This window comes from Vulpes lagopus, chromosome 21 (assembly GCF_018345385.1).
Source record: "Vulpes lagopus strain Blue_001 chromosome 21, ASM1834538v1, whole genome shotgun sequence".
Classification (NCBI taxonomy): Eukaryota; Metazoa; Chordata; class Mammalia; order Carnivora; family Canidae; genus Vulpes; species Vulpes lagopus.
Window position 1 is genome coordinate 22,234,163 of NC_054844.1, and position 19,964 is coordinate 22,254,126.

The 19,964-nt window shown below is 34.8% G+C and overlaps 1 protein-coding gene across 20 annotated transcripts in view; it reads right to left on the reverse strand.

Annotated features, from left to right (window-relative positions):
* SOX5 (SRY-box transcription factor 5) overlaps window positions 1-19,964 on the reverse strand; it is a 1,001,956-nt gene that overhangs the window by 404,561 nt on the left and 577,431 nt on the right. For 3 of the 20 annotated variants that reach the window (XM_041735846.1, XM_041735845.1, XM_041735823.1), the window contains exon 1: window positions 4-170. The exons of 14 other annotated variants lie outside the window; for them this stretch is intronic. In XM_041735846.1, the coding sequence (XP_041591780.1) occupies window positions 4-41 (38 nt within the window). In that variant the 5' untranslated portion in view covers window positions 42-170. Of the gene's footprint in view, window positions 1-3; window positions 171-902; window positions 1,564-19,964 lie in introns of those variants that run through there. 3 more of the 20 variants (XM_041735825.1, XM_041735844.1, XM_041735826.1) reach the window with 3 other exon arrangements.

Sequence of the window (19,964 nt, forward strand, 5' to 3'; positions counted from 1 at the left end):
CACCTTTCAAACTCCTGAGGTAAATCAGGGTCAGTAAGCATGCTGGAAAAAGCACAATTTCCCTTTGTCACAGCAGCCACCTATGATCGTCTCCAACTGAACCTGTCAAGTGAGTCCAAACCTTCTAAACCAATTGATTTTCTCTCTTCTCTTCTCTTCTCTCTCTCTCCCTCTCTCCCTCTCTCCCTCCCTCCCTCTCTCCCTCTCTCTCTCTCTCTCTCTCTCTCTCTCTCTCTCTCTCTCTCTCTCCCCCTCTCCCCCCCACCCTCCTCTCCCTCTCCTAGGACTCCTTGACCAGTCTCTTAAAGGGGTAGCGCACTTCCAGCAGCGGGGTCTGGCTGGCTCCCCCCTCCTCGAGCCGCACGCTCGGGCTGCAAGGCACTAGACAACCTCAGGGTGCCTGTCCTTTCCTTTTAATTCTCTCTTCTAGACATCACCGAATGTGAGAAGTCAACTCATTTAACACGTCTCCCATACTCTCTCTCCTCTAAATAATAAAAGTCACACACACACACACACACACACACACACACACACACACACGCACACGCTCACACACACACACGAAACAGTAGGATTTTTTTTTTTTTTTAATGCATTTGCTGCTGGTTAAAAAGAGAAATCTGGACACTAAGGGAACCGTGAGTAAACTGCATTTATTAACTAATTAGGCAAAAGAATTAAATGTTGGTAATATCCTTTTTTACACAAAGAATTGTTATTCCTTCTCGCCCCTCTCTAGGCTCTCTCCGTGCGCACACGGAAACACACACACACACACACACACACACACACACACACACAACAATCAGGCATTGTTCTGAGGGAAGAAAAGCAACTTTGACAGATTGAAATATAGCAGAGGCCCCTTCAAGGAAACCTGTAAACAACTTGTCACTCACTCTGCCGGTCTCACTGCTAGCTCGTGCTTTCCACAAAGTGGTGCGAACGTCCTGGCAACCCGAGCAAAGTTTCCTCAGCTCCAAACTCCATAAAACACGATGTGCGATGTGGAGGGGAACAGGTATCCACATGCCAAAATCACACGCTCACGAGGGAACAAAAACCCAAAGCCAACCAGAAGAATGACAACAAAAAGATGGTACCAACAAACTGTCCTGTTTGGGACTGCTGGGGAGGGCAAGGGTGGGAAGCGCTCCCCTGGCTGTGGGTCTCTTTAATTTCCTCTGCCCAGGCAGCCCCAGATAACAAGGTGGACAAACTATGGCTTTACAGATCCTAAGCTGGCTGGCAAGGCACAGCCTCCATAGCAGTTCCAATTATCTAGATAAAAATCTGGCAGGCGAGGAAGGTAATCAGGTAATGTACCTTTGACATGAAATGACAGAGGCACATACACACACAGAGAAAGCCACTTACACAGACACGCATGCAGGGATGGTGGCTGCCCCGTGCACCGCAGCATCTGGTCAGGGAGTAAGCACACACTCACCAACACGAGATAGTGTGCATTCTTCACACACACACACACACACACACTCAGTCACTCACACTCGCTCTCCACTCCTACTGGGAGGGTTCATTCTGCACAAAAGGCTACATTACAGAGCCCGCCCCAATAAGGGAAAGAGAGAAAAAAAAGCCTTCCATTGTTGAGAGGGCAGGTCAGTTGATTAGATTTTCTGTGGAGAATTCCACGAGGAAATTCCCTTCAAAGCCGAAGTGATTAACTGGGGGCTATTCTGGAAATGGAGCAGACAATGGCTCAATAGTCTGCACAGCCAATGTCCAGGCTGGCACTGAACTCACTTTAAAAAAAAAAAAAATAAAAGCCAGACTCCCTGTTCTTTTCCACACATTCCCCCCCAACCCCCTCCACTCCTTCCAACTTCCCCTCCCAATTCCTTTTATTTTGCAGCTGGACAACATTAAGGGCCTTTAAAACCACAAGGGTTGACCCCATAGCAGTTTGATTAGGTCCCACTTTTTTTTTCTGGCGACAGGCAGACAGTAAGTTTACTTTTTTAGACATACACAATGAGACACCTTACACATATTCCAAACAGCAACACCAATTATTAACCTTCTTATATTAATAAATGTATTCTTCATTGAAAGCTTATACATTTTTGACAAAGTTGATAATAACTTAATAATGGGTTCCATCATTCACAGGGTATCCTAAAAATAAACGTATATATACAACAAAATCAACATGGAATAAGATTTAAGCATGTCACTATGGAGTTAAGACACTAACAAAACACAGAATTATGACCCACCCTGAAAAAGCTGTTAATAAGGGATGTGGCAAAAATGACTTGATGCTGACATGATTTTCTTTTTCAGCAGTTGGGGAAGGGGGAAGGATATTACTCACTACTCTTCCCTGTCTTTAGCCTCAAATAATTTTTTTTTATTACAGCAACAACCTATTCCTACACAGAAAAATAAGAAAGTTGTTGCATTTAATTTTAAATGTCTATCTTTTCAGCGCTTACAGGGCCTACAATTTAATGCAGTCTAATTGATAAAGTACACAAGAAATAATTTTTTATATCGTTAACAGTGGTTATGGGAATTAGGGAATGGTAGCTGCGTGGCTGCACACACTTTAAAAAATAGTTTTTAAAAGATTTCCCAATTAGGGCATCTTGTTTCATCTTCTATCAATAGAGAAAAATGAAGAAGGAGGGAGGGTGAGTTACAAGGGGCAATGGGAGCTGAAGTCAGGAAGAGGAGGAGGCAGCAAGGAGAGGATGCAGGGAGAGCGCAAGAAGGAGACATAGTGGCAGCATAAAGATAGAAACAAAGATAATGGCCATAAGGCAGGATGCTGAGATCCGTATGGTCCCAGCTGCTGTCTTGTACAGCTACTACCTCTGGTTGTTTCTCTGAAACTCTAATCCAGAAGGTCACCGGAGCAGGTAAGAAAGAGAGCCTGAGTTTCGGAGGCCAACTATACTATAAAGGAAAGATGCTCATATCGGAATCTTCCTTGTCTTTGGTTTTATTTTCACAGGCATCTGATACATGGATTTGCAAGTATACATATGTCGAATAAACACAATGAGCATATAGGAATATGTTAAATGGTTTGGAAGTTAGTTTACAATCTCAACATGTTTCTATAAACATTCCTATAGTCATTCAAAAACAAATTATTTCTTGTACAATCATCCCTGCTAAACAAACTGAAACAGACTAGGAACTAGACAGAAAATTTGCCAAATATAATAATGATTATTCTAATAATGATACTTTGAATCTTTGGAATTCCAAGCTCATAAGGAATTTTGTTCATATAGATTAGCTCATGGATCATAAGCAGCATAGAAAAGAGTGGGCTGATATATCCTTGTCTCCTAGTGTTTAAACTTGGGCAGAAGGAATTTAAAGTCATACAACCAATTAGTGGCCCATTCTTTACTTAAAGCCAGGTCTTCTTTCACTTGTGACATCATAATACAGAATAAAATTACAATCCAGAATTTATAGCTGAATGAACATCCCACGATGGTACTTACTTTTAAGAGACCTGAAGGCTTTCAAATAATTGTTAATAAAATTAAATTTGATATAATCTCATTGGCACTAAGTTAGTGCTGTGTTTGAGGTTGGAAGGAATAAATACTTTTAAATGGATCTCTCTAGACCATAAAAGTTTTTTTCAGTTGAATTCTATATTGCAAATTAGCATTTCTGCAAGATTTTAGAGTATCAGGAAAAGAATGGGCAGTTCCAAAATGTTCTTCTCAAATTGTGTTATTGGTAATCTTATTAAATGATTGAATTGATCCAATCAATCCAATGTTTAATAGTAAATTATTATTATAAATCTATTTTATATTAAATGTCATAATACTTAAGTATGTGTTAATGACTAGCACATGAAATGTGTTAAATAAATCTATATACTTTATCAATTACCTGAAAAGTTTAAGATATTCAGTTTGTTATATATCCGATATTCTCTGTATCAGAACTAACACCCCAATGTGATTTCACCATATTATTACACATAGGTCCCCAGAAGGCTTCATAATGTATGGAAATTGAGATACACCTTAGCATTCACTAAACATCTGTTAAATGCTTATCAATAAGTTAAGTACCACAGGTTCTTTTTTTTTAAGTTCAATAATTATTTATTTAAGTAATCTCTCTACCCAACATGGTGCTCGAACTCATGACCTCAAGATCAAGAGTAGCATGTTCTTCTGACTGAGCCAGCCAGGTACCCCTAGTTGAGTACTATAGCTTTTAAAGAAGCCATGAAAAATTTGTAAAAATCTAATTACACGTATATATACATACACACACACATATATATATATACCTAAAACATACACACATATAAGAGGCTACAATTCAAATTGTTTTGTATTAAGCCCTCTAAAGTAAATATGGTAAGAAAAGTTAGAACCGAAATAAATTTAAAAATGAGCAAAAAACGATGATAATAACTGAACAATAATTAAATTGGTAAGAAATATAAAATGTCTATAAACACAGATATACAAAAATATAAAACATCTTTGGAGAAGAACGGAGTACAAACCACAATAGAAACTCCACAAAACAATTTTTCATTTAATGAGTCTCTTTGACACTGCTGAAGTAGTATTATGGAAAATGGAATGAACCTGAAAAAGTGTGCTTTTGAGCTCATGTTGTTTCCACTGCAAATATAAAAAGGAGACTCACACAGGCTAAGGAAATATAAGATATGCTAGGGAACACTGCTGGAAAATTCTCAAAGAGAATATCAGGAACTTTTAAGATCATAAACAAGTTATTTCCAAACTTAACCCTTTTCAGGCATTGTTTCAAGCAAGTATTCCTAATATTTTCCTTCTCATTTCAAAAGTAAGTGTTTCACTCTTCTATTTTAAGATATAATTGTTAAACATCTTTTATTTTAATAATTGGAATTGCAATAGATTGTCACAGGTACAAGTTACACTTTAATATTTTATAAATATTCTTATCATCAAGTTACAGCTTTCACATCTTATGGAATTTGGAAAGTTATTTTTGAGAAGTACAATTTCTAATATTATGACCATAATAAATGTAAACCAAGTCAGTGTCAGACAATACCAACATTAAATTAATTTAAACTGACACGAGGAATTAAAAAAATATACACCTACTTTCCTCAGTAATGTTAATTTACTTTGTCACAAAACCATTTAAAAAGAACACATCCTCTAAAAAGAAAACAAAACAAAAAGCAGACTTCCAACCAATGTACATCTGTGGGTTATTCACCGAATGCTTGATGAGCTGACAATGACCTATCATGTGTAGCTTAAAGGAGACTTAGAGTGACTAGAGTCTGGTAATTGGACCTCTTTGAAAAGCACCTTAGACATCCAATAGTTCGTCTTCTTAAGAATATCTAAAATTTAAATTTCCCATAATACGTTTCTGCCAGGAAATTGGCACATAAGAGCTTATAAATTCAAGGTTTTTGTACCCTTCTACGTACTGTATTGACGATTGGTTAGTTAGAATATGAATTTTCCTCAGATCACATTTTTAACCAACTTGTATTCTTTTATATTTTAGAAACTCTAGTCTCACACTTCTCTCAAGGATGATGCCGTTCCCAGTAACAGTCCCCACTGTTTGATATCTTACTTTATATCTCCTTTAGAATAATTTGAGGTAACTTAAAAATCACCAATTTTACCTTTTGAGAACTTTCTACTGTAACTGTGATTCACATAAAATTAATTATCTCATTTAATAGTTAAAAAAAATCTACATGGGATATAGTATCTGCATTATCCCAACTACAAATGAAAGAACCTGGCTAACAAATAAAAATTAATTAACTTCTCTGAGGTCCCAAAACTAATAGGTGCAGGGAGGGAGGACCCCGAACTTATGACATCTTTCCTCTAAAGTTATAGAAGGCACTGAATGCTGATTTATCTCAATATAGCCTCTTAGCAACTAAATATAAGTGCACAGGGAAGTGCTCATATGTTTTAATGCTAAATCCTTGTCCAAACAGAACAAAGTTAGGTTGAGTAATGATGGCCTTATCCTCACAAATAAACTTGATATAAAAGATGATTCTTCATACAATTAAAAACAGTTATATAGTAGTACTCTTATCCCATTCATGGTGATAAAACATATCAGAATTACCACTAATCACAGAACTTGGCTCGTTTAAATAAAATAAATTATACACATTCTCTTTCTTAGTATGATTATAATTTTTGGAATCCTGGGGAAAATACAGGGACCTATTTTGCTGGTCCCCATGTAATTACTTTGCAATGGAATTTCTGTCTTACAGAAAGAATCATTTTGGGTAAAGAGCATCTATTTTGAAGGTAAGAACAACTGAACTTAAACTTTCATTTTTTTACTCAACACAGTCATCTCTCCTTGTGATAAGTGGTGATGTCTAATGGTTGTCAGTTCACGAGGATGAGAAGGACATGAACCAATCACTCTGGTGGTAAAAATCATGACTTCTATTGAGTAAAAAAAAATCCGTACAACCCATGAGAATAGAAGTCATTCACATGGGACCATGCCTTAAAAGAGTGCTCTTGACCATCAAACTTTTGTATTATAATCTCTCAATCTGGAAAGAAATTCAGGGAATTTCTGAATTTCTGGCCTGGCATTTTACCTAGAGGCAGACACAAAGTGAGAAGTAGCACCATAAAACTGCTACAACGCAGCTTGGGTTCTTACATAATAGATTATTTCTGCAAAATATTTTAGTACACATCTTTCAGGGAAGTTTTTTCACTGTAGATTTATGCATTTGTTGATATTAACTAATCAGAGTAGAAATAAGAGTCAAAACTGAGTAAAGTATGAAACATTTGAACACTTAGCTTCATTTTAACTATACTTGTCTATCATCTATAGTCTTCCTTTGATTGCATACTAAATAAATGATAAATATATTTTATTCATAGTAAATGAAAATGTTAGCCATCAATGATGTTCAGTCTACTTCCATGTAGAGCAGCCCAGGGGAAAGGATTATGGCAAAACTGCAAGTTAGGAGCTTGTGTTTTAAGACAGCCTCTAGTGCCTCCTTACTAGTACATGGTCTTATCTAAGTCTTCAGCATCTCAGGGAAAATGATTTTTAAGGCCCTTCTCAACTTTCAAATTCTAATTCTATAATCTCTCCTTTGAAAAATCAATTTATAAATTTCAAAATAAAATTTCTTACACTTCTGTTTTATCTCAATTATATCCCTTTTAAAAAGTTTTGCAACGGCTTCTTCTAGTTTATTTTAATCCTTTAAAGTATGTCATAACTCTACATTCACACAACAATGTAAGATGATGAGGAAAATAAATCTTTTATTAATGAAAGCTAATTCTGCTAAATTTGATGAAGTTGAAATCACCAGGAGAACTTAACTGGTCACAGAAAATGACCATATTTTCAAAAGAACTAATTTTATGACAAAATTCATCTTTATGTGATTCTGAACATTTGTTGAACTTGAATTTTCAAGTCACAGCTTTCATTTTATCTGCTAAGTACAATTAAATTTATTAGCTTTACCTAATTCAGTGAGAGAATGAAAAGCAGTTTCTTACTATATTGAACATGTCATATTTGTGTGATGATGGTGACTGGCATGTATAGACAAAAAAGTATAAAAGATTCTACCTTTATCCAGAATTTTTAAACATCAAACGAGAATCTCAAAAATAAACTAAAAACTTGAAAAGTTAGAAATCCTACCTAACAGTTAAATTGTGTTCAAGAAAACCTAGTTTGTAAAATGAAATCTGTGGACACTCTATAGAACCCCTGCCAAATAGACACTTCTTTTATTCATGTTATTGTTAACAAAAATGACTTACTGCCATAATTCAGAAAATAATTCAGTCAGATTATGCACAAGGTAAAAATGCAAGAAAACAGGTATTACCAAAAGAATGTATTCATTTGGTTACTCAATAAGTATGCACAGAATCTTTAATTCATATTTATATTATAAACCATCTATATATATATGTGAAGATTTTATTGTTTATACTTCACACTTTATAATGGGGGAAAAAGGATAAGTTGATATTTGTAAACTTCCCTGAAGCTGAAGAAATTTTTTTTAAAGATTTTACTTATTTATTCATGAAAGACACACAGAGAGAAAGACAGAGACGTGGGCAGAGATGTAAGCAGAGGGAGAAGCAGGCTCCAGGCAAGGAGCCTGATGTGGGACTCCGTCCTGAGACCGCGGATCACTCCCTGAGCCAGGGACAGGTGCTCAATCGCTGAGCCACCCAGGTATCCCGAATTATTTAGGTATCAAATGGTATATTAGTATTTTAAAACACCTATTAATTAACTCTAAACAATCACAGGTCTGTAATCAAAAACATTTATTTTAAAATCTTGCTTAAAAGCAAAGCATAGATTAAAAGACTATATAAGCATTTGTAACATATGCCAGAATCTTATGAACATCTTGAAAAAAAATGTATATATATTAATATATATTTATAAAATGTCACACATGTCCTTCCTGGCTTGGGGACCAAACTTCAGATTTATTCAGTTTTTATGAGCTGACCATCATTCTTAATATTAAAGAGCAAGTCAGCTTAAATAAACACTGTTCTAGTATTGAGTATGTACCCTGGATTTTATTAGACTAGAAAAAGGAAACAAAGTTATATATATATATATATATATATATATATATATATATATATATATATATATATATTGTTTTTAATGAGCATCTTTTCTGGCCAGAGCACTCTAATAAAAAGTGAGGAAACCAGGACAATTTTTTACCCCCAAGGAATTATGACCTGGTATAACATATGGATATTCTCTCCTGTTCCAAAGACAGATATATACCTATCTCAAGTTTTTACCGACTAGAAATCTACAATTCTTACACATATTAATTCATTTAATTTTAAAAACAAATCTAGAATGTCTTAGTTAATGATATTAGTTCCATGTCACAGAAAAGGTAAATGAAGTATAGGAACAAAAATTAACTAGCTTCTGGGACACATGAACAATGTGTGGCTCAGTTGTTAAGTTCTGTCTCTTGATTTTGGCTCACGTCATGATCTCAAAGTTGTGAGATCAAGCCCTCTGTCTGGCTTCAGTCTGGGCATGAAGCCTGCTTAAGGTTCTCTCTGCCCCTCCCCCACCTCTAAATTAAAAAACAAAATAACTAGCTTCTGAATACACAGCTTGTCAGACATAGAACCACATTCTGAACACAAGTCTTCTAGCTACAAACCTAGTACCTATTACACTATACAAAAAAGCTACTTCCAAAAGTTATATGCAATCCAAAATAAAATGATGAAAGTATTAATTAGTGGAACAAATAAAATTCTCTGGGGAGTTTAAGTAACAAGTGATCTTAAAATATGATGACCATTTTCTGAACTTCAAGAATTCAGAATTAGTTTGTTGGAGTTAATAAAATATAGATCAGAGAATCAGTTGAAAACCCCAGAAGCACTATGAGAATTTAAAATTACAGTGGGAGAAAAAAGGAACACGTAGAAATCAATAGCTTCTATACACATGATAAAACCCAGCTATTAAGAGATAATAAAGAGGAAAAAAGACTCCATTAAAATTAGTAACACAAAAGATAAAATAGCTAAGAAAAAAGTCATTCACATATAAGACTTATTTGAAGAAATCTTTAACACACACTGAAAGACATACCATGTTCCTGGATAGGTAGCAGCATCAATATTACAGAAAATATCATTTCTTTCTAAATTTATGAATGAACCTAGTGAGTCCAAGTTAAAATATCAGCATGTATTCAAAGCACTAAACTCTTTCAAAAGCTGGTGTGAAAACAAACACACAAACAAAACAAAGGGGACTAATTACAGAAAGTCTTAGAAAGAATATAGGCTCAGATTATCAGAAATTAAAATATAATCTAGAGGTTTAATAATTTTTAAATAGATGTATATTGAATGGATTCAAAAACCAAAGGAATAAAAAGGAAAGTACTGAAAAAAAAGTTCACAAAGGAAGGGATTTAGCATATTCTATTTAATAAATGATACAGGCAGCATTCAACAAATGCTCTATGATTGACTCATGACCAATTCAAACAGGAGCATAAATTATAAATGGATAAAGATTCAAATGTAAAGAATAAAAGAAAAAAAAACAAATCTACCAGAAGGGAACATGAGCAATCTCCAATACAATTTTAAAGTAGGAAATATTACTAAAGTGGATCAAAATTCAGAAGCCATAAAGTAAGAAAAAAAAAAATTCAACCATATAAACACAAAAACTTCCAAATGATAAAATGCACCAAAGAAAACCAAAAGACATGAGACAAGTTGGGGAAAAAAATATGCAACCCATATTAAAGGAAAGAGGGCAGCCCGGGTGGCTCAACGGTTTAGCACAGCTTTCGGCTCAGGGCATGATCCTGGAGTCCAAGGATCGAGTCCCAGGTCCGGCTCCCTGCATGGAGCTTGCTTCTCCCTCTGCCTGTGTCTCTACCTCTCTCTCTCTCTCTCTCTCTCTCTCATTCTCTCTCTCTGTTTCTCATGAACAAATAAACAAATAAAATCTTTTTTATAATGAATAAATAAATAAAGGAAAGAGCTAGTTACCATAATGTGTGAAAAGGTCTTTTAAATCAGTAATAAAAAGATCAATAATCCAATAGTAAAACAGGCAAATGATGTAACTTGTTCAAAGAAAAGAAAACAGAAATGGTTCTTAAACAAAGATGTTCAGCATCCTTTAATACAAATATAATTTACAGCGACAATGTGATAACCATTATTTTTAAACCTATCAGTATGGCAAAAAATTAAAACTTTGTTGAATATTTCATGCTAATTGTATTATCCATTCATAAGCAATTTGTTCCCTCCCTTGCTATCCTCCAGCATGAGTCTCATTCCTACCTCACTGACTTTGTCTTAGATATGTTAACTTGCGTTGGTCAAAGGAATATGGTGCTTTCTGTATGAAAGATTCATTTGGCTCTGCCACTTAATCTTTGTCTGCCTTCCACCATGAAAATAGCATGTCCCAGACTGAGGCTAGTCACGTCAGCTGACATCTTACAATGAGAAGAGACATGGAGCCAAATGTACTCCAGCCCAGTCCAATCAAGCCAACATGCAGCTGACTCACAGCTAACCCAGAGTCCTCATGTAACACATATAAGAAAAAAAATAATTGTAATCCATGGACAGAGTGGGATCATTTGTTATAGCAAAAGCTTACGACCACTTGCAGTCTGTTTATTACTTATGGAAACAAGCTTTCTTGTATATTACCAGTAGAAATGTATATCAATATAAACCTTATGGGTGGCAATTTGGAAATATCTACCAAAATTACAAAGCAAATTCCACTTCTGGGAATTTACTAGAAATACACATTGACATGCACAGAATGTTACGTATTCAAAGCTAGACATTGTAGAACAGCCTGTAATAGAAGACTGGTAACAACCCAAAGGTCTATTGATTAGGGATATAACAACACAATGGTATACCATACAGCTATTAAAAAAAGACTGTAACTATGCACTGATACAAAAAAGAACTTCAATACATTGACATATATTAAGTGAAAAAGGAAAATTCATAACTAACTGAGCACAGTATGCTACAAAAATGTGTGACCATAAGACATCAAGTTTCTTTTCGCTTGTATGTGCATATGAAAACAATGGAAGGACACATAAGAAGATGAAACAAAAATAATTATAATGGTGGGGCACAGGGAGGTGGGAACTGAACAGATGGAACAAAGGTGAGTTAAAACTTTCTGCTCAAAAATTAAAAAATAAATAAAACCTTTCACTATATGATTTTTCCTGCTTTGTATATTTTTCATTTTGAATGTGAATCCACTTCTTTTTCAAAAAACTTAAATGTACATAAATCAAATTATTTAAACACATCTAATTGATTTATAGTTTTACAATTATTTACAATAATTGATTACATTATTTACACATCTAATTAAACTAAAAACTCTCCAAAGGTTGTCTATAACTATACATATTTCTCAGATTTAGAAAGACAGACCCTACACAAACATATTGTCAGAGGTCTGTAATAGTATATAACATATTTGTTATTAAAAAGCATTTTACCTGCTAGAAAGACCAAAATTTTCATTTTTAATTATATTCCTCAAGTTAAAGATATTTTCACAGAGTACAATTTCAGTTTCCGGAATAAATATTATCTTTAAAATTTGAAGATCCCAGTGTATCTATTCTTTCAAAGAAGCTATATATAACTCAAGTTTGAGAGATGATAGCCTTTAATAAGTCAAAAGTCCTTAATACACCATATTTGGCTCTGTCATGGTCTCCTTATCCAACCTTATCTCTCCCTACACAGCATGAACTTCATTCTCCAACTACATTGGACTGATATAGCTGTGGCAAACAGCCTGCTGTTTCTTCTCTTCAATGCTTTTGTGTGAAATGTGCATTACTCCTGAAATATCTTCCACAATTCCTTACCCCAATTTATTAGGCTACTTCCTACTCATCCTTTAAGATTTGTTGAAGCATCAGACCTTAGTGGAATCCTATCTCGATCCCTAACTTGTTATTCTTCTTGGGACTCCCACAATACTCAGTAGAACATAAGTTCTCACCATTTCACTCTAAGCTCTATAAAGATAGATACTCTGTCACGTGTATCCTGCAGATCATTTCAACATACTGTAGTATTCATTGCATTCCCTATCTGAAGAAAAACTCAGGAGACTCCAAGACCCTAAATTTGTATGTACTGGTATCCCTAGGCATTGCACAATCTATTTTCCAAGTTCAGGACATGCTTCCTCCTCATCATCTTTACATCTGGGTTTAAATATTACTTCCTCAAAAAAGGCTTCTCTACACCAGGATTGAAGTATAAGGAAACAACATGTGGTGGGGTGTCAAAGTTCATGGACAACAGTGGTAGTATTAACAGAAGTTTGGAAGTTGGCATTTATTTTTAGGAAAAATGATGCTACCTTGAATTTGACAGAGAGATTTCCAACTTAGAGGTGGAAATATTACACTGAAGTGAAAATCTAGAAAAGTAGACTTTATTCCATAAGGCTGTTTTCTAAGGTGAGCAAAACATTTAATTAGAAAGGATAAAGTTTTAAGAAAGGACAAGCAACATAAGGATGATTTTTTTTTTTTTTTTACAAAAAAGACACCTGTTTAAAAAGCCACTGATTTTGGCAATTAGGCAGTCATTGATGAGAGATACTCTTAAAATACCCGAAGAACTGAGTTTATCTCTGGTAAAACGAAACCATAAACTCTATAGCCTTTCTCCACCTCTCTGCAAACAAACACACACACACACACACACACACACACACACACTTACAAACACATAACACACACATGCATGCATGCATGCACGTACACACACAAGTATTTTATTCCCTTCCACAAATGAAACTCTACAAACAACATAGGTCTCCGTAGTAGGAATTGCTTCAGAAAGAAAAAAAACTATCACTGACTACTGACAACTATCACACATACTCTAGGAAATATAAACCAGTGAGGAAAAAAAATTGAGATTTAAAAATGTCTACACACACACACACACACACACACACACACGTCTAAAGTTTTTGAGAAAAATTTTAAAAATAATGGACTAGTCACTGCTCTCATAACATAATGGACTTCTTTATTAATTTCATAATGGCAATAATCCCTGTCAAATATAACTGCCATTCCAGTTTGCCATGTGTCCAGATGCTATTTTGGCAATTAGGCAGTCACTGCCATTTTTATTGCATTTAAAGTGATCAAGTATGCAATTGCCCACTGTTGTCCTTTTCTTCCAGGACAAAGATTTGAATCTTATTTTTGATCTAAAAATATTCCATTTATATCTCTTTGTTGATAGATTTTCCTGTAGCTTTATTTCAAGGTCCTGTAGAAATCATTAGTGACATTATGCCAAGGGCTGAACCTCATAAGCAACCTGAACAGTTTGATTCACTGAAAAACCAACCCACAATTCACTAAAAGAAAATGTAATAATGATCTTGTCCAATTAAAACTGTTAAATTAAATGGAGAGAATCTAATGATTTTCCCTTATCATTCTGATATTCTGGAAGCATGGCAGGGGAATAATAAATATCAACACATGTTAAAGATGCCTACTCTGTTTTAGTTTAAGGAAAGCAAGCAAATTTTTTAAAAGGAAAATGCGCTATTACATAAAGGACATACTACTGGAAGCATCCAGGTACAAAAAGGAGCAGATATCCTCCTCTTAACTAAAACATACTTAAATAATTTCTTAAGCAAGTTAAATAGAAAGCTACCCTATTAACATGTTGAAGAAGCACAAGAGAAAATAAGAATGCTGCCTGAGAATAAGACTAGTTATGGCAAATGCAAATAGACAAAAGTTATATTCTATTAGTTCAAAATTAATAAATTTATCTCATTTCTCTCTTTCTGTAATTCCTGTAAAATACATATGACCATGCCTTTCTGTTACATATGTGCAGTTCTGTCTGCATGCTAACAGTTTAAGAAATTATGAAAGCAGATGCAGAATTCAAGGAATTGTTTTTGATCTCTGAATCTGACATATCCATATGAGAGCAAAATTCAGTATGAAGGGGAACTAGACTGGTTAATTTAGTGACCTCACCTTAGAGAGCTTTCAGAGATATGCTCAACAGGATTACAACAACTGACTATATCTTGAGTTTGTCATGCATGCATGCATGCACGAATGAAGTACAAAATGTTGGGAGTAAGTTTGTTCAGTGGACGGTTTTTGTATTTGAAATGTAGACTATTTAAATAAGCATTCTGCAAACAAAACCAGTTGATGATAAGCTAGTTATAACTAGTTAATAAAAATCTAAAGCAGTAATCCTCAAGCTTTTAGCCTTAAAATACTTTTTCAAAAACAAAAACAAAACAAAACTTAGGAGTAGCAGATAAATTAAAGAATGGTGGTGAATTTGTGAGAGTACTGGAGTAAAGTTGGAGTGGAAGAGTATTGCAGTAAACCTCTCTCTTCAAAGCATAGTTAGAAAAGCCTCACGCCAAAAGAATTCTAAGTGTCTGCAGAAACAAATTAAGGCATATCATGGGAGGTAAATATTAGAGTATTAAAATAATAAAAAATAGATACTTATATTTTATAACCTATACCATAAAATGCCTTATTTAATCACAAGTTTGCCTTTTCCTCTATATTATTTTTTCACTATCCCAATTTACCACATGATTGTAATTGTCATATTTCCCACAATTCCACACAAACACTTGTCTGGCCACAGAAAAGACACACCTAAGTTACTAAGTATTTTATGCTTCCCCAAAGACAGTTATCCTGTTAGCATAGGGGTTCCAGTATAGGAAGTCCAGAAGAATATAACATGTTCACATATCCTCATAGGCCAACCTTAAAAAGGAAGCCAACATGCTAACCTGATAGACTCCTGAAGAAGATTGTTAATTGTTTAGATGTGTAAAGTCCGGCATAACAGGGGTGCTTCCCTAAATTTATATTCCCTAAATACGTGTGTATATGCACATATATGTTATATAATCTACGTGGGGTTTTTTAATTATTTTTTAATTTGAATTCAAATACATATGTGTTATATATCAAGTAACACAGTACGATCATTTACCTCAGTGTTTTTCTAATACTTCAAGCACTTCAAATAGAGAAAAGAAAGCTTTTTTCAATTAATTATCTAAAATATAACTATGTTCATATAAATATACACATAGGGGCATCTATATGTCTATAAAATTAAGACTGTATTTATATGTTTCTGCCAAGTTTGGTCCACCTTGAGAAATGAAATCTTCGACAGCAACCCATAACATCAGAAAGCTGTCAGGCTGAGCTTGCAAAAAACTAGACTGATGAAGCACCCACCAGGGTCAGGGTCACAGACCTCAGCAAGACCAAAGCCCAGCACCAGAGTAAAGGTAGCTAAGTGGCAGGTTCCTGGGCAGCCCCAGGACTGGCAGGCCATGCAGGGAATGTGCGCATTCACGTCCACGGTGTGCTTTGCGCACAGTAGCATTGCCTCATTTATGGCCCTGTTGGCCAACTACCCTTCCCATGAAGCCGGTGTAACTTACCACATCCAGTATCCAGAACAGGTAGATAGCACGCACGGTGGCCTGAACACCAAGAGCGGCCAGTATCAAATCAGTCTCAGGTGGCCTGCACTGTTATGTGCGAGGCAAAGGCCCACCTGCTTATCAACTCGTCCTTTGGTTTTATTGACCACTAACACTTCAATACCAGCCGTTAGATCATGCTGGGCCCCTGTCAGATCCTGCCTCGAAAACACCAGCAACCACAGCTACCATCAGGCATGAAGACCAGAGGTAAAGCACCCTGGCACTAGACAATTTCATGGGCACACTGTGAACTGCCCCCCTGCATAGAGGATAATGGTTCCCTTGGGATACTTTCAGTGTAACAACCACAACCCCTGGGAAGATGTGCAGAAGTAAGCGACATGCCTGTGTAGCACCTTGAGACACACTGTCAGACCACAGTGATGCTCAGCCTTGTAAGTTTTGAGTTGTCCATTACTTGATGCAGATTATTTCATTATTTATTCAAGATTTCAAAGAAGCGGCAGAAATATCCTTCTGCATATTTAGTTTTCTGAGTAGAGGTATAGTTGGGGAAGAAGGGATAGGAATCCAACACTTTTTTTCTTTTCCTTCCCCCCACATTTCTTCTCCATATCAGAGGAAAAATATATACGTGTATATATATGTATATATATGTGTGTATATATATTTTTCCTCTGGAAAAAAATATATATACACATATACACACACACACACACATATATATTATATATGCATGCAAGTGAATGCATTAAGAGATTTGCTTGAGTAAATGACCTATACTGGACTGTTTTTTTTCTTTTCCCCTCTGCATAAAGAAGAGGAACACGTTCATTTCTATTTAGGCAGAAACTTAAAGGCAGGGAATTCTGTGCACCGATTTTCATAAACACCTAGGTGATAAGTTTTATCTTTCAATGTTTATTGTATATATTGAAAATAAACACATTAAGTTAAAATTAAGTTAATTTACCCAAAATAGTTTATTTGAGCAGAAGTGAAACTACAGAAATGGCAATGAATAAAAATATATTGAACTGCCCAGTAAAGTTAATTAAATCTTATTAATGTAATTAACAAATAGGCCTGTTTCTCGACATTGACATTTAATGTACATGATAGGATGAATTTTATGCAATATGAATACTGAGTACATATGTATTTATAATTCATATGCATTGACTGAACTATATACCAACATTGCAGAAGCAATATAGCACAGAAACACAAACATTTATTATGTGAAGTCAGAGAACCTAGGTTCAAGTCATAATTCTGCCTCGATGCCTCTGATCCTCAGTTGTTTCATTTGTAAAGTGGGGATGATACCAATATACCTATCTTTCAAAAATGATATAAATATTTAATATTACAATATCCATAAAAATGCTTTGAAAACTATGACATGCAATGTGTTAGTAATTATTATAGCCAGTAAGTTATTGTTTATAAACTTAGAGAAGTAACTCCAGTGCATATAATAAATCACACAAATTCCTATGTAAAATGACCCCTTTCAATAATACTACTCTTCATACCAGTGATTATATTTTCCTCTTGAGTGAATGATGCTGAAAAGAGCAATAAGATGCTTTCCGGCAGCTGCATATTTAACCCATAGTCAATTATTTTTAGATTGTTTATGTTGCATACAATGCATATTGTAAGAAAGGAAACAAAAACATTAAGACTCTGAAATGAGCTTGTAAATGTTAAGATTATTTAAGCATTTCATTTATTATACGATTTATATGATGTATAGCATAAGCATACACACACAGAAAGGAAATGAATTTGAAAAGTCAACACTAGGTGGGTCCATAGTAATGAACTGAACATTTTATATTGAAATGTGAGAAATGTCTCTGTTTAAAATAGATGCATTGCAGCTCAAAAAAAGCCAATTGAAATGGAGCAAAATCAAAAGCTCAGTTGGTATTTTTAAAAGGCATATAGAATACTTATAAATAGGAAATATTAAAAAGTAACTATGCAAAATATTCTAAATTATTTTTAATTTGGTGACTTAGTATCTGCCAAAACAGTTTCTTTTCTTTTCTTTTTAAGATTTTATTTATTTATTCATGAGAGACACAGAAAGAGAGAGGCAGAGACATAGGCAGAGAAAGAGAAGCAGGCTCCATGCAGGGAGCCCGATGTGGGACTCAATCCTGGGACCCCAGGATCATGCCCTGGGCCGAAGGCAGGTGCTTAACTGCTGAGCTACCCAGGAGTCCTAACAGTTTCTTTTCATAAACTTATACAGACAATATGCAACATAGAAAAGGAATAGGAGGATAGTATATAGTATATAAGTTATCTAGAATAATAGTTCCCTAGAGAAATATCTTTCTTTTTAAAAACTACGTATTTTTTTAAATATCCTATTAATTTCATGATAATTTTAAGCCAATGGATATGAGAAAAACTCTGCATTTTATTTCTGCAATAAAACAATGTAGGATAGTAACATATATGAAAAAATATTTTAGTATAAGAGAATGAGAAACTAGAAAGACTCTTTAAAATATTTACCTATATATTTTATATATATGAGGGAGGGCAGAGGGAGAGAGAGGATCCTCAAGCAGACTCCCCATTGAGCACAAAGCCCAACACAGAGCTCCATCCTAATTGAAATCAAGAGTCAGCTGCTTAACTGACTGAAAAACCCAGGTACCTCAAGAAATTGGAAAGACTTTTTAACCAAGTTTTAGTAATAAGAAATTAAAATGATTACTTAGCATAAAGAGACCTTAATTCTTCCTGTCTTTATCCTTTTATGGTCCTAAATTTGATGTTCCTAGCTGGAAAACTTTTGAAGAATATGAAGTTTAGATTTGTGACCGAGAAGATCCCTATAATTTCAAGGATATGGTAAAATATAGATCAAGGATAAATAAACATAGCCTTACATTTATTAAGAATTTACTCATGGCAAAAAACACTCTTCAACCAGCACTTTGAGGTAGATATCTTGTTAGTACCAACCTGATTAGAGTACAAAATCAGAGACACTAAGTAATTTGTCAATGATCAAACAGTGGAAGGCAGAACATAGATTCTATGTGACTCCCTAGTACTGGTTATTTAATGTTTTTCAGCCAAACTTCCTCAAAACAGTGTCTCTGCTTATTGTACCATTTAAGCATCTTATATTCACTTCCCAATAAAATATAGTATGGCTTTCATGAACAAAGAGGGCTACCAAAACTACTAAGATTAACAATGAGCTCCATATTACCAAATCTGGTGGAAATTTCCATTTTTCTATAACTTGACCTTGGCCACCCCTTCCTTTAAACAGTGTCTTCTATTTATTTCCATTACAGCAGGCTCCTATTTTTCATCACACTTCTCTTTCTGCACCTTTTTGGACTTTGAGTGTTCCTTCTATGCTCAACCTTTGAATGTTGGAGCTGCTTGGTGTGAGCATCAATTCTCAATATTCTCTATTTCATGGACAATTTCATTTAAGCTTTTTTACTTTAAAAATATGTATATGTCAAGACCCCAAAATAATATTTCTATCTCAGACCCCTCTTCTAATTTTATATTTCCACTTGGATACCTTATTCGTATCTCAAACTCAACATGTCCCCTGAATAAACTCATCCCCTCACTAATATCCACTCCAATTTTTCTGTCACGATAAATGGAGCCAACATCCATCCAACTGTTTGGGCCAAGACTAGGATTCAATTATTCTTGACACTTTTGTCTCCCTTGGGCCCCAAATCTATTTTGTCTCCAAGTGTGTCTAGCTCTATTTCTTAAATATATGTCTTCAATCATTTGATTGTCTCTAGTGCCAATGTCACCAAAACCATCCAAAGCATTGTCATCTGCTAAAATACTATAAT